At 31.2% G+C, this 16717-nt stretch overlaps 1 protein-coding gene across 6 annotated transcripts in view; it reads left to right on the forward strand.

Moving 5' to 3' along the window:
* The first annotated feature begins 34 nt into the window (after positions 1–34).
* The window catches only part of LOC116425641 (NADP-dependent malic enzyme), a 34300-nt gene continuing 17617 nt past the window's right edge, over positions 35–16717 (forward strand). For 5 of the 6 annotated variants that reach the window (XR_004234722.2, XR_004234723.2, XR_004234724.2 and 2 more), the window contains exon 1: positions 35–382. Coding sequence is in view for 2 of the 6 variants with exons in the window: in XM_031973629.2 (XP_031829489.1) it covers positions 357–382 (26 nt within the window). In the remaining 4 variants the exon portion in view is untranslated. The other variant, XM_031973631.2, reaches the window with a different exon arrangement.

The raw sequence follows: 16717 nt of genomic DNA on the forward strand, positions 1-16717 counted from the left end.
ATTCCATTCACTTGCATTCATCTGTTCATTTGGATTAGCATCTACATAGAAACGAAGGTTGGCAAGGAAGAAAGGTGTACGATCGACGTAGAAGCGCCAACCTGTACTTATCTAGTGAATCGCGCGCGTGTGCAGTGCGGTGTATCGACAAGAGAGTGTCCGTGCGTATGCGTGGTCAACTGTATAGATGAACTTGAAGCCGAAAGGGGAAAAGGTGTGCGAGTGTAGACTGAGCGGCGGCGTTGAGCGAGGGTAAAGCGGGTCGGCATTGGTAAGCACGATTAGCCGAAAACGCGCAGTCGCGCGTTGGTCCTGTCGGGTGGGAGGTGATCAGCTGTGAGCACGCGAAGAACGAAATGTTCGTCCTGCAAAGGTCTATATTGTGAGTACCAGAAAATTTTTCACAAAATTGTGAACGGGTGGCGTTGTCTCTCGATCTGAGACGTCATTTACCTTTACTTCACCGGTGCGGGATAACGGCACGCACGTGCGCGCCGATTCAGATCACCGAGAGAAGTGGAAAAACCTAGTGGAATACGCGAGAAGGGCCGTGGTAACCTAGCTCTACCGCAATGCAGTGCTGAAAATAGGAACGCACTGAGAAGTTGCAGATCGATACCAGGCCACGTTACAGTGCGTTTTGTGGGACAGTGCCAACCACAATAGTATCGCTCTTGTGTCCAGGTGCATTACAAAATTTTCGCCCTTCCGGTTCGTCCTGCTAACTTTCCGTTTCCTGTATCTTGCAAAAAAAATTTGAATACAGTCGCTCTTCCGAGAAGAGCGTGAAGGCTGTTTCGATCCAGCCCTTCCATTTAGATTTGTTTTATCCTTCCCCGGGAATATCGACCTTTAAAAACAGACCCATCCACGCTTGCTTATAAATTCGGCCAAAAAGGATTGATCACCTAGTGGAACTTTCCAGTCTCTATCAAATGTAACTGAGATGCCTGTTGGATTGTTTTATATGTATTATTACGCTTAGTTTATGCTTTTGAATCAATTTTGTGTTTCATACTATATAGAATGTAGTGTATTACGAATTCTGTTTGGCGCGATTGCGTTGTGACGAGATTTTTTATTGATCGTAGAAGCCACGCTACGAAGTATGTTCTCGAACCATTATTCCATCGGCGGTATTGTCTATATCTATATAAACGAATATCTGCAGCTTATCAATCTGTTTTTATAACTTCACAATGTCAAACGTATTTCTTAAATTTCTCAAAAATATATGACATTTCCTTTCTCGAAACAGCGTTGGGTATTTACATACAAATGGTTTCATTTGATTCGATGATTTATGTCATGTTATATTGCAAAAGTATATACCATATAATCAGTGATAGTGTATTGTTTATTCTCAGTTTATCTTCATTTAGTAAATTAATGATGATACGTCTGGCACAGTATTGACAATACTGTGTATATGCACGGCATTACTATTCAATTACTTTACACACCTGCTAATTGCCGGTTTCGTAGACATGGCGCGGAATTCAAACATTTATAGAGACATTGTTCATATCGTTCATTTGTGTCTATGAGTAAATAATGATGTATCGTGTTTCGAAATATGAATATGACACTAGTAGTTACTATGTGGTAACAAGCAGTAATAAAGAGAAAACTTCAATATTTGATTAGTTTTATCGAAGTCCCTGAATTTTATTGTGTTAAGTAGCACTCTTAGAAACCCGAGAAAAAGTATATACAAGGAAAATTCTTTAAAAATTTATATCTCGTAGGAGTAGTAGGTATCCTTTACGTCACCAGTGTTTCGTCATAGGGAATCTTTGAAAATGACGACATACATACGTACCGTGTCATTTCCTACCGGTAAAGTTATGTCGGCGCTTTACGTAATACGTTAAATCGACTTCTTTACATAATGCACGTTAACCATAGTTTTGTTACTCGGTATGGGGAAAAAAGTTTTGTAATATTTACGTAATCTGTTATGTAGATCAAGTGTAAAGGGACTCGAGGTTCGAATAACGAAACAATAAGTGACGTATTAGCGCAAAAGCACGGTATCTTTCTGTTAAACCAAGAAATCTAACAAGTGTGACAGTAATTTATGTATTTAAAATTCAAAATATATTATTTCCTCAAGAGATAGAACAGGCTTCTATAGATTTATTCTATACTATATACTATACTACAGTGTGTTACCGACATGATCCCAGCCAGCTTGTGGCTCATAAGTGAAGAGGGGCAAGGGTGACGTCCATTCGCGGCGCTCGGTTCGATAGTGATGGCGGAATTCGTTTCGGTACGTCTTTGTTACTGGCCGATCCGCGAACTGAGGTTGAGCGTGTGGCCGAATCCCCTTGCTCCTCTTCACTTTTGAGTCACAGGCTGGGATCATGTCAGCAACGCACTGTGTACTGTACTATAGAATTTATAGGATACTTATCGCGAGTATTTAAAAGAACAAAAATGCCATAAGTTTAATTTTACAGTAATTTGTGTAAAAATAAAAATATTAATCAGTTTTTGAGTTATTACTATGGCTTTTTGATTATTTTTAATTATAATAGTAATAAATCATTAAAAGTATTATAATAATAGTAAATGTTGTATTAATAATTTGAAAGAATTTTTTAAGTATACAATTTCAACTGCTTAAATTTTGATTCAATTTTTTATCAAATGTATTTAGTACATTTACATTTACTTTTATAGTTTTCTATGGGAGAAACAATATCACGCGTACATACGTGTATGTGTGAGTAACCATTTAATAAATCAGTAACGATCAATACCATCATGCACTTGGAAAGATATGAATTCAACAAACAAATATCTGAAGAATAGTTTCAGATTGATCACACCAAGATGAAATACTATGATCTTAAATTTCTATAATTTGCATTAACATTGAACGCTGTTAAATACTTCAGATTTAAATTTGGCCTATTGTAAACCACAAATAAATTCTCTTTTAGAATGAAATCAGTTGTTGGAACATATTTTCCAAAGTTATTTCTATAATTCTGGCTGGATGCCACTGAAGTAATAATAGATTGTCCCGTTCCCGTTCGAACATGAACTATTGTTATTTCACAATTACATTTTTCAAATATTGTTTCATTTACATTACAGTAGAGTTATAGCAAATTGTTTGCTTATACGGTGAATGATGCTTATGCGAATAGAAATCGTTCAGACATGTTTCCCGCTGTTATCTATGGTTATCAAATGCGATCAATTACAGTCACGTGTTTCATTCTCTGCTTTAGTTGAAACCAGATCAAACCGATAGCTATTCGTTGCACAATATCGTGCTATTATCTATAATTTACAGTTAATCGGTTAATCTTCTCCGACGTGACCACATGATAAAATGATGGATGCGTTTCTTTTTCTTCTTGAATAGTTAATTCAGGAAGATAATCTGTCGTGGTATTAAACTGAGCTGAAAAAAACATATTTTGCAACATAAATCCCTTGTTATATATACAATTTAATCGACGTCCGAGAAGGTATTCACTGGAAAAAATAAGATTTAATGGAGAACTCTTGAATATAGAAGCATTAGACATTTTTAAAAACACAGCACTCAAAAGATGTCTTACATATAGCGATATTTCATGAAAAGAATTTAAATATCCTCTGTGTGGTAGTATTTGGTAGGAGTTTACAACCTTTAATCAGTTAACTGCGTTTGACGAGTATACACGTCACCTGAAAGCTTGAAATGATACTAATTCTTAAACGATGAATTTTTTATTTTTTCAGATAAACATATAATTTTTCTTTATTTACATTGGTTTTTTACTCAAATATACCCTGGGTGCATTCGTCCCGCGTTTGACGAGTACATACACACTTCACTTTTCGATTTTATTACGCGCAATGCAAGAAATTTTTGAAACTAAGTTCCACAGTTAATAGGTTAAACGATTTGTCAACTTTTTAGTTTCTGTACCATTAGGTATGCATTCAGACATTGGGGGTATGAATCAAATGCTGTAAAAATTTATAATAATTACGGGTTTTTTTATCATAGTTTGTGTAACTTATTATTTCTATTAAATTCCTCCACTTTAATAATAATAATAATTATTATTATTTATTTATGCGTTTTAGAGTAGTTGTACACCTAATAAAACATGCAATTACTGTAAATACTATGGAGAATATTATAAAATTTTTAATTGCACTTTTCAATCGTCAATCCATATTTATGACACAATGCGAAATGTAATTTATAAGTTATTAACCTGTGGCTACATTTCCGAGAAAATGTATATGGCAGCATTTGCTATATTAGTTGGTCACTTTAGTTTGGTCGTTTGCAAATGTCAAGGCATTGCCGGGAGTAATGAATATATTATCACATCGCAAGGTATTCAGTTACGGATATACTACACAGCTTCTCTTGTTGCAATACTGTCAACATGCCTTTTTATCGACATAAATTGTTTCTTTACCGTTGCAGCGTTATCGTGCTGTTGTTCTCTTACCGTATTATACCGAACGAAGTAATTTTTGAATATCATAATAATCACGATGTTTACTGTATTACTGGCATAAAACGATTTTTACATTATTAACATAGAAATAGTATTCGTATAAACAGTATCTCATCAATGTACAAAAAAATTGTTTTAATAAATTTTGTGTTCTTTATTTGTTTGGTTTTGTAATTTGTTAATTTTTTTCTTAATTACCTTGTACACTTAGATTACAACAAGAGTTTAACTATAAATGGTTTTAAAATTAACTGCGGAGAATGTTTATTGGGAAATAGGTTTTTATATTTATTATTAAAAGGAATATCATTTATAAATATAAAAATAGAAATTTATAATTTTATCTGGGTTTATATAAATATTTTTAAATTATTAAAATTTGAGTATCTGAACGATAAATCACACTTTAGGTTTAAAGAGTTACATGAATAGTAATTAATAACTTAAGTTTAATATGCACTTCAGATAATATACTTTAGTACGAAAAAATTCCAGTACTTTAATGGATTGTTGCGTCTCAAATTGTAGATATTTGTTAAATATAGGTTTTTGTGGATTCACACAAATAAAACGGAAACAAAAAGTTTTAATGTTTTAAACTAATTACAATTTTTACTTTTAACTACAGAAAAGAATTTTTAAAAAGAATTCAAAATATTATTCAATAATAACAGAAAGATACGAATGAAAGATTATTTTATTTACATATACCAATTCAATAAACATGCAAAGAATAAGAATTTACGATGAAAAAACAATTCAAATGCTTTTAAGGCACGTCAAATATTATTCATTTAAGATTCACGTAAAGTAACATTCCTCGCAGAAGTTCGATCGTTCATTGGATACTAGAGTCTCTGGCGGAAAGCGAGTTGGTGTCATATCTAATTCATGATAAAATTCTTTTGTTAACATTTTTTCAAAATGAAATGGTATTATGTGCCAGTGGTTACATTGAAAGTGATATAACGAGTATTTCACGTAAAACAGAGCGCATGAATATCTTTACTATTTAAAATATAAGTATATTTCAAAACACGAATCGAATGGAAGAATTATCTTATTTCTAAAATATTTTTAATTTTTTTCTATTGTATATGTAGCTAATACAACTGTGTATTTATTTATGGAAAATACTGTGATCTTGAAAAAATCTTGGACTTTAACATTTTTTAATTAAAGTGAAACTTACAAGAAGCGAATTTCGAGTTATATCGGCATCAGAAAGCTTAGATCTTAAATACACCTACAGAAAGTGATTTCGGGAGTGATGTTTTTCGGTTTCGTTTTATGAGTAACATATTTTACATTTTACGCGTTTGCTTCTGATGACGTTATCACTTTCGTGAATTGTTTTAATGATATTTGCGTACAAAAAACGTGATGGATAATTGAAAATTTTTCTGAATACATTCTAACAGCTTTTACTAGACATGCATTATGAATCACTTATTGAAACACCACGAAAACTTATAATGTGCAAATCCTTGGAAAACTAATAGACATCAAATTCAAATAACCAGATGTAGGTAACAGTGTTTGTTTATCTTACAAAAAATTTTAGAGCTGAAGGTTATTTCAAGATCATAATATTTTACATAAATGAGTATATAATAATGTTAGCTATACATATAGCAGGAAAAATTATATACGCATGTATACGAAAATACGAATGTCTTTGAAAAAATGTTAAAAAATTATATTTAAAGACAGTTCTTCCATCTAATTTGTGCCTTGACAATTTGTTTAGGATCGATTCCTATATTATCATAAAAAGAGACGATATTTAGATAACCTGCTTTATGTGAAACATTTGGTATATTTTCAGATATAGATATAGAAATTTTGTTCTAAAACTATGAAACTGTTTTTAAAACTGTATTTGATGTATTATTATTTCATTATCGTATTTACTTATTAACAATGAATCGAGAAAAGGGGTAGATCGAATTGTTTTCAAATTACGATAACTAATATAAATATCTAATATAATCCTAATATAATATAATTTAACAGAAACAATAATCTCTAATATAACAGTGTCCAATAACTGATTGTTTATACTATGATATTCCTATTCACATAGGAAATACGGATCAAAATTAAAATTAGTTTATAAAATATAAAAACTAAAAGTAATGTAACTTAAAAATACTACGAATTATTTTCACTCATTCACATAAATGATTGTTTAACACTAGAACTATCATATGGGTCAAAATGACCCATTCCTCATTTATTCTTTCATGAATAATTGAAAGTATATAAATGCTTTTTCAAAAAATGATTAAAATAGTTGATTTATTATTATACAAATTAAAATATAACTTAACTCATGTCTTAATCCACGCACTACTCCCGTTTCTAAAAAAAATGTTTAAAAATCAATTTAACTGCTCGGTAGTTCTAGTGTTAAATAATTCAAGATAACATTTCACTTTCCTTTGTAATCTGACTTTCTTCATTTACTTATGATTACGTGTTATGAAGCATCAACTCAAACCCAAATATTTACATTCTCTTTGAGGTGGCTCCGTGAAAAGATTATGCGCTGGCAACAGTTAACACTTTTTAGAGGTTTTACGTCATTAATTTAACGTATGTGGTATTCTTTACTTGTTACATACTACTGACAAATAATATTTTATCGCAAATTATTTCAGTACATTAACGTCAATTACTTTCAAGAGTCACATGCGACTGAATCATGTTTTTTCCTTAAAGCTGAATATACATATATGTTTCCTTCTTTTTAACGCTTGTTACTTTCAAGGTTAAACAACGTTGTCTTTTTTTGTATTATATAGATATAAAATTAACGTTATGTTTGTTACATATGAGTGATGTAATCTTTGCATTATAACTAGTAGTTAATGTTTATTAAAATTATAATTTAATTGTAATCGAATTAAGATATTTGAAGATTGGAAGAACAAACATTGTAACAAATGTTGATGTATTTAAGTATATAGAATTTGTTATAAAGATAGAGATGTGGGGTACTCGGTATTTCGGGTTCGGGCCGGGCCGGAAAAATTCGGACGGGCTCGGGTGGGCGCCCATGGCGCTACACATTCGAGTAGTCTGATCCACCTGATCTGTTCTGATTTTTAACTCATTTGCATCTTCGCTCTAAATATGAAGCTTACTTTAAAAATCAGAGATTTTTCAGAACTCAGCCGAAAGTCTTTCAAGCCTTTTATTGAAATCAACCTGTTCAGAGCCGAATTCTTCTTGAGAACAAAGATGATTTTAGTTTCCGTATGACCGCAGTCTAGTTTGTTTAAATTGATACAAATAAAGTGATATGAAGACGGATGAAAGTAGTTATGAGAGACATTCGAAAAAGAAAGCAAGTGTTCGTTCGATGAACGTTAATGTTAAACTAAAATCAAATGTACACACGTGTGCCAGTATCCTTGAAGAGGTTAGTTTGCTCCGACCGATACAGTCAAGTAAGATAGACAACTAAACGTAATTGTGTGCGGAATATTCCACTTAAGGATGCAAAAGGGTTAACTCAACGCATTGTCTTGTATATTGTATTAGTCTCGTGATGTGAATTTTAAACCAAATTCAATAAATTTAAATGGTATTTACTTTTTCTGAGTATAAATTAAACATTACATTTCTATTATCAATCGTTAATCTTTAGAGCAAACGTAGACATAGAATAAGTGTTAAATTCTATTCTTTGTCTAATAAATTTTATTAACGATAAAGTAGTTTCATTAAGCACAATTATTATTAAGCGAAAGAAATCATAGGACAAGGGGTTAACAAAATCACAAATACAAGTTAAACATGCTATTAATTTATGCGCGACCCATTTATAACTCGTCTTCTTCCAGTGGGGACCAGGGAGGTTAGGTGGTTGAACACTCCTGCTATAGAACATTTGGAATTAATTTTTCGATCGGGAACCGAATGCAATAGAGGGTTAAAATATAAGTAATAGAAAAGTAATGATCCGTAGATATCTCTTGTACTGTATTTCTTCCATAATTTCTTGAAATTCGTAAGATTCAACGAAACAGTCGGAGATAATAACATTGGATGTTATCAGTGTCATATTTTTCTCTTAAAGGCCAAATAGCGTCGCAAAATAATAGACAGAAAACTGATGATGATACAAGTTATCAATAATAGTTGATTCGATTAGAAATTATCTTTGCTAATCGTCAATTCTGATTAACTTACAACTGAAGGCGAGGTGATTTCAGTGAATCTTAATTACTAATTATAGTTAGTAACTCACAACTGAAGTAATATCTACATTTTGACTCTTACCAGTTGGTAATTTCTTACAAAGGAAGTTATCAAATGCGGAAATTCTAAAAATTACGAAATTTTGAATGTAAGTAGAATAAGTCAAACCTAATTCATTGCAATCTTTTTTCGTGCCGAATTTCACTTCGAAGGAGTGAAACCACCCCTTGAAAAAAATTCAAAATTTTCTTTTGTGTGGATTATTTTGAAAACGGTAAGAGTTAGCGGAAAAAAGTTTCAGCAAAAAATACATTTTATCTATGTAATAATAAAAAATGTTAACTCTTTTTTTTCAAGATCAACATAAATTTTGCGAGCTCTTACTAATATCCTTTTCCATAAAATGAAAGATATAGAATCATGATGTATTGATAGTGATATAACTTTTCGAAACACTGTGTCTGCACATGTAACTCTCTGCGGACGAAAATTTGTTGAGCTTCTAAAAGTATTTCCATAGAAAATTGAATTATGTATCGAAATATTAAATGTTATAAAACAATTAACCATATTTGGATCCCCGTTATCCGAATAATTAAATTATTCAGTTGCAGTTTTTTATTTTGTAGTTATCAGAGCTTGAAGTCGCCATTATTACGGTATTTGACTGGAAAAGGTTAAATATACAGGGTTTTTTCTTGAATTAGGTGTGTTAGAACATTTCACAGACCGTTAAAGATAGTTAAATGCCATTTGGCATGCAGGAGGACACTGTGAAATATAAATAGCCTTTTGGTTCATAACATTGTTGAAGAGACTAGTAGGTTGTATTAATTGTTTCAATTTCTTAATTGAGTTATAATGTGATAATAGTTTTTAGTATTCCATGAAGTCATTAATATAATAAAAAGCTACAAATTAGCGAGATCTCACGGAGTCCAATGAACTCAAATTATAAGTCATCAGCTAGTTAAAGCTATAGGCTGTGCTATATTCCCACCTTGTGGGTTTCAATTTACGTTGATTCAACTTTTTGGAAGTATTCTAATCTATGATCTTTTATTGCGTTAAATCACTTTATGTCATGAAAAATTACATTCATCTTACAAAAATATTATGAATAACGTAATGTAGCACCGTAAAAAATGTAGCACCGACTGTTCCACATTTTTTTGCTTTATCTTGCGTTACAATCAATGAAAATTATAAATTTGAACATTGATTTACGGTGTAAAAAATAAAATTTAATAATAAGAATTGATAATTCGCAAGAGCGGACAAATCGTAATTTGTAGGGAACAAAAAATTATTGTCCAGTATGGATGACTTATTAAATTAGTAGATTTTTTAGTGTAATGTTTTATTATATAATGTAATATAATATATTGGGAAAAGGAATCAAAAGGAAAACATCGAAAGGAATACATCGTGTTTATGATAATATGTTGGGTAATGTTTCATGAAACTTATTTGTTATGCAATTACCATTATACAGTACAGATTACCGACTGATTACCGATCAAATTACTTACCGACTGTACAAACGAGCTATAGTTCTATGTATAGGGTGTTTTACTTAAGTACGAGTACCTAAATATCTTCATTATTTTTAGCTAAAACAAACGCTGAACTACGAAGTTACACTATTTAAGGGGATAAATTTGGTGGCGGTGAAAAATGTTTGTTTCTTGGTTAGTTTTTCGAGATTTTGTGGTCATCATTACTGTTTTAAGTTACTTGTTTCGTACTCTGTCCTACATTACCTGTTTCATACTCTTTTAGTGGTTCAAAAACAGAATGTAATGATCCTAACTGTCATACCATTTCGATTATGCAGGGTCGAGAAATTTATCATAATATTTTTTAACGTCATCGTGGTATCATTAACTTAGATCTGTACTGAAACGTAAATCCGTCTTTCAATCTACGCGGAGTATCCGTTCCACGTGAATTTGTTTTGCATATTAAAAATACATATTTACTTCGACTAACTTAACAAAAAGATAATAATAATTGCATTTCAGAAAACAAAAATTAATTTTTCAGAGTCACTAAATTCAGATCGCGTGAATAGTTTTATTGTTTACAGCGTAAAAAAAGTGTTGCGTAAATGGAGAGGCAGATATATGCCCTTATAATACTCATTACCGAGAGCAAGAAACGTATAAAACTCGTGTATTACATATTGTAAGAAACGACATTTTGTTTTTAGGAATATATCGAAAACGAAAAACGACTGCCTGTTATATACATAGAAAAAAGTTGATAAAAATGCTTATTTGTATTTCAATAACATTGAATAAGTGAGAAGGTAACTTCTGTAGAACTTTATCATAATTTATCCCGTACATATTAACTCTCTATTATTAGACTCGTAACAGCAATTTTAAACTAAATTTAATAAATCGAAGTATTATTTATTCTTTTTTAATCTAAATTAAATACTAGTTTTCTATTATCAATCGTTATCATTTGCAGTAAACGTAGACAAGGGGTTAAATAATTGAACTCGATAATAATTGAAAATATCTAACAAAACAGTATTAATTATAATGAATCTAAGTGCCAAATAAATTTAAAACAAAACAAAGTTATTTGTAACAGTGGCATTATTGAGCTTAACGTTGAAAATAACAACAGTGTATTTGTAATTACATTAGCCGTTCCGCCGTACTTAGAAGTCTTCAATCGTGTAGGAGGCATCCTGCCAAGAGATTACTTGTATCACGACTTGTTGATTTGCTTCCCCGTCTATGACGCTTAAAGTATTTGGCAACGTAACTCGTCCACGTTCTATTGAACTTCCTGTAGGGAACATCGTGAATAACTGCAACAAGTGTTCCCACGGAAGAGATCACTCGTTTACAATGTGCGGAAATTATTGACGGGTGCGTCACGTATTTCATGAACGATGTTAATCATGATTTCATGGAAATAGATTTGACCGATTTTCACAAGGGGCATTCCACTAAACTTTCTGCGAATGAATGGCACGGTTGAACGCACTAACTGGCACGTATCTCTGTTGGAGGTTTATAAACCAGTGAAATTTTTGATGTTAGATGAAATTTTCTTAGAAACCGGCACACATAGTATTCTTTAATAGACGGGGGATTACACGATTCTGAACGAAATGAACGGTTGTGGCTACCTTTCACTTTCCTATAAGAAAGCTCGAGTATTCGAGATGAGTTTAGATTGAGATGAAAAAAAGCCGAGTAGAATAAGAAAGTATTTAGGCACTGGAAAAGGTTTGTGCGGTTTTCCTGTTAACAATGGATTGAGGTCCGATTTTAGTTAGTGTTTCACTAGTTTAGTTAATGAAATTGGTATTAGCAGCACGTTATGTTTATACCGTTGGTATCAAATAAAATCAAATTATTTTCAAACAATGTTCTCTGCGTTTACATTTTAATCTAAGAACTCGCACATGTTTTTTCCGGTATCTAATATCTTGCTAAGTAGTTTTGTTAGAATGTTTATAATATGGTGATTGATAGATATACTTATGCATTATCTTGAAAACGGTAAGAAATAGTGAAAAAAAGTTAAATAAAAAATACATTGCTCTTTTGCGTTTATAAAATTGGAAAATAAAATTTTAAACAAAATTTTTAAAATTTTCACAATTTAAAAAATCTCATTTTACAATTTTATAGGCGTAAAAGAACAATGTATTTTTTTAAATCTTTGTTTCGCTATCTCTTACCATTCTCAAGATAATCCAAGGGAACGAAAAATTTGCATTTTTTTGCAAGGGGTAGTTTCACCCCTTCAAAGTGAAATTCGATACGAAAAAAATTGCAGTGTGTTTATGCATGTAATTTTTTAAATTTCTGGCTTCGATATCTTTCCTTTCAAAGACCGGAATTTTCTGTTGAACAAATTTCATAAATCTATGACGCAACCCAATTTCTTTAAATACAGACTATTTTATCTTTTATTTTTTATTTTAAATATTTATAATTATAGTGTACAAAAGTCAAGAGAGATTTCAAACTAAAAAGTGTGAAAACTTATTTTGCTCGGATCTTCGGTTTTATCGTTTTTAACATATTTGCAAATGATATAAAGATTTGGTTGCAACTAGCCTGTAGAGTTTATGCATTTTTATCGAAAAGTCAACTAATGAAGGTATACATTAATATTTAAAGAGATATTAGTTATTTTACTTACAATTCACATATAATCTATTGTGTTTATTTATACTGTATAATTCGTAATTTTTTTCAAATATAACAAATGTTCCATTCTATTATACTAATAAACTATTTGAAAATATTATTAATCACAATAGTAGGATGAAGGTTAGGTTTACCTTATAATGAAACTTTATAAATATGTATATACCGTTATATTTGTAGTAATAAACATATGTAAAGTTTTATTTATCATTTTTTTCGATTATTTGTCATTAATGTTCAACAAATCAAAATAATTTACTTTAACTGTAAAATATAATTAAATACCTATGAAGTACAGTTTTATCGAAGGCAGAAATAAAATTTTTAGAATTAACACAGTTATCCTATAAATTATTTTCCATTTTCCAAACTCGCTATTAAATAATTATCATTTAAAGGTGTTGTCTAGTTTATTCTGATATAGGCTGTCTCACTTAAACGAAAACTCTTATGTATTTTTATTATTTCTAGTTTCATAAAAGGAATTCTTAAGATAAAATTACATTATTTCAAGTTTATTATATTTACTCGTAGTGAGAAGAATTTTTTCAAGCCTATTTTATGAGATTTCAATGTCATTGATATTTTTTAATGGAACTCTGAATTTTTTTATTTCATATTCTTATAAGGAATAAGAAAACCCAATTTAATGACCTTAATAATACTGATTTACAAAACTTAACTTTCCTTGTCAGAAAAGGTGTAACGGGCGACCTTAACAATATGTTCTATGCTAATTCAAATACGCTATCCGTTTTTCTCTACCACTTTCAGTTTTCAAGGAGAACAATTTTGAAAAAAATTGTAACTTCCTGTATTTGTCACACATTATTTGGTTTGTGATTTTAATAGTATTTTTTTTAGGCCAATTCAAACATGCTGTTCAAAAATATATTTATAACAATAATAAAAGGTATATTTGATTGTTTCTCAAAAAATACAATTAGATATACGTTCTCCATAAAACCCATCAAGCAATTTATATTACATTTTTCAATTCTTCCATCGTCCAACATCGGGTGTTAGTCTTCTTTTTCGACGATGTAGTTTTACATAAATCGCCCACGAATTCTCTAAACTTTCTACGCATTCCACATGTACACGGTGTTCAGAAAGTGTTACAGTATTTATATGATGAATAGAACACATTATTTTGAGTACAAAAACCTTACGGAATGTACGTTGAAATTTTGAACGTTCATGAAACATAAACATTTTTACATATTTACATACAATGAGTTTCTGCTAACTGAGAACGCCTAATTTTCTCGGAAAATATGAGTGATACAAAGAAATGTTGGTATTTATGTATTATACGGACCATCTTTGTTTTCTAACTAAAGGTTGCACTAGTCAGTCATTTGTGTTAGGTCTGGGTTAATCTTTATTTAACATTATAAAACATTATTAATATTTTCCTATTATTGTTATTAATATCTTATTTTTTAAAAACAAAAGTAATCTGTGTAATACATAAGTACCAAAATATTTAATACAAAATCTGGGTGTCAAATGTTTCGTATCATAGTATTTGTTTGACCTTGAGATGATCTTAAAGCATTCTACGAAAGCACATAAAATTTTTTAAATAGAACTGTATACTTTTAATCACATATTTTTCTGTAGCTGACATATAGACATTTCTACAACACAACGAACTTGTTATTTTCGCATAGACCGTTACCAAGATATGACCATCGGAAGTTGACGTGTAGTCGCCATTGGCGTTAACCGACGTACACCGCGAGGAGATTGCTAATGTCGGCGGCACACCTTCAAATGTCTATTTGTACTTGATGACGGGTTATGCGAAAATAATAATGATGTTAAAAAATGGCTGTCTTGAGGATCGTTTAATCTTTAAGAATATAGTAATGCTCGCTTAAATTCCATAATTTCAGGTTCAAGCAGTGGAATTTAACCGAGCAGGAAAAAACAGGAGGAAGCTATTTGCTTCCAGAAATTGACTCGAGTACAGCCTGACAAAGACGGAGAATCGATATAGTGAGCGGAAGCGGAATAGATACAGTCCGTCAAGCATCCAGGATCGAGACGCGGGACTTCAAGGTGATGTCATACGCATTAAATATAAACATGTAATGAAGAAAAGTTCAATTGCAGTAATTTTAACCTTACCGCCTCAAATGTAATGTCAGTGAATTTCTGAGATTGTTATAATTAAAATGGGTCCAAAAACGACGGAAAACGAACTAGTTTTACCGACTTAATGTAATTAACGAAATTGAAGGTTTATTTCTCCCAAATCGATAAAACTAGACCGATTTATGTTATGTTTGGACTCATTTTAATGACAAGAATCTCGACATTCTATCGGTACTATAACTGAGAAGATAAGGTTAAAATTATTGTAATTGAAATTTTCTGCATTGCATGTTTACTCTTGACGCGTGTCGCATCTCTTTGAGCTGTGTCTGTCTTTTTTCCCTCATTGTATTTATTTTCTGTCCCTGTCTACTGAAATCACGTTACACTGAGCTCGAGACAGTGAGTGTTGGGGGAATCGTAGCGATAGTGCAGCATAACAGATGTCTGTGGAATTTAAGCGAACATCACTGTATTTTATAATGTAAGAAGGCAGGTGTCAAGGTAATATGAAGATGGGAAAGTACGTATGAACGTAGAGTGAAAATGACTGATGACTATGACGTGCCGCATCGACACTCAAGAGCGGTGGGTTTGAAGAAGAAATGTTGGAAAGGGAAATTTCGGAGAATGTTCAAGAAAGTTCGATTGAGATCAGTTTCCGGTTCAGAAGTGTTAAGAGGTCGAGTGGCACGTCCGTGGCATCAATCAATTATGGAAGACCGATGTAGCCGCGTCCTGTTAAATAAAAACTCTTACAATAAGAAATAAAATATTGTTTTATCACTTTTCAGAAAAATGATGGGAAAGATTTTAAGAATGGTTCCAAACATGCGAATATGATAGGGAACGTAGATAATATTTATACGTTGTATTTCATCTTCTCCTTCTGCGTAGATCGATCCGTCTTGAAACTAATTATGGAGGAAATCAGCAGATAAATCAGTTTAAAGTTAAAATCTGGACAAACTAGAACCATGACGAACCGTAACTTTACATCCACATGTGTGTGAAGTTCATTTTACGATAACAGATATCAAGTTTTTCCGCTAACGCAATTCGACAATTATTTTTAAATAATTTTAAAATAATTATTACCTTAAATTATTCATATAAATGTTTATTTTATATCATTTATATTTTTAAACAAAATACTATTACAACTTCCATTTCCGCGGTAAATTATAACAATATTTACGTAGTATTATTTATACGCGATCTAAGTTCAAAGAATCCAAATAAAACTGACTTTTGTTTCCTGAAATGTCATTACTATTATTTTCTTGTTAAGTTGTGTCACATAAATGTGTATGTATTTCTACAACTTATATCAACTTTTCTTTCCAATATCTTGTTTTCTATTGTGCTGACAGATTTTATTTATACGATTTTCATTCGCATGAAATGAATCCACGTGGAACTCTGCGTAAATGGGAAGGCGGGTGTGAGTTATTGAGCTCATGAATATGATGCATAGTTACCTCCGAATGCATAATCCGAATGCATTTTGGTTTTTGTTATTTCTGAACTTTAATTGATGTGACAGTTTGAAAATGTTTCAATTCCCATTATTTTTCTGGAAAATTATAAGAATATTTTTTTCGTTTAAAAAGTACTTTTCAAGGTCCTGCATAAAATTTTCATTCCCAGGAGTCTTAATATTTTCCTTTGCAGTGTTATGGAAATGTGTTAACATATAAAAATGTTTATAACCTGCAAACCATTGATGTTGTGATGAAT

This window comes from Nomia melanderi, chromosome 13, assembly GCF_051020985.1.
Source record: "Nomia melanderi isolate GNS246 chromosome 13, iyNomMela1, whole genome shotgun sequence".
In the NCBI taxonomy this organism is placed as follows: domain Eukaryota; kingdom Metazoa; phylum Arthropoda; class Insecta; order Hymenoptera; family Halictidae; genus Nomia; species Nomia melanderi.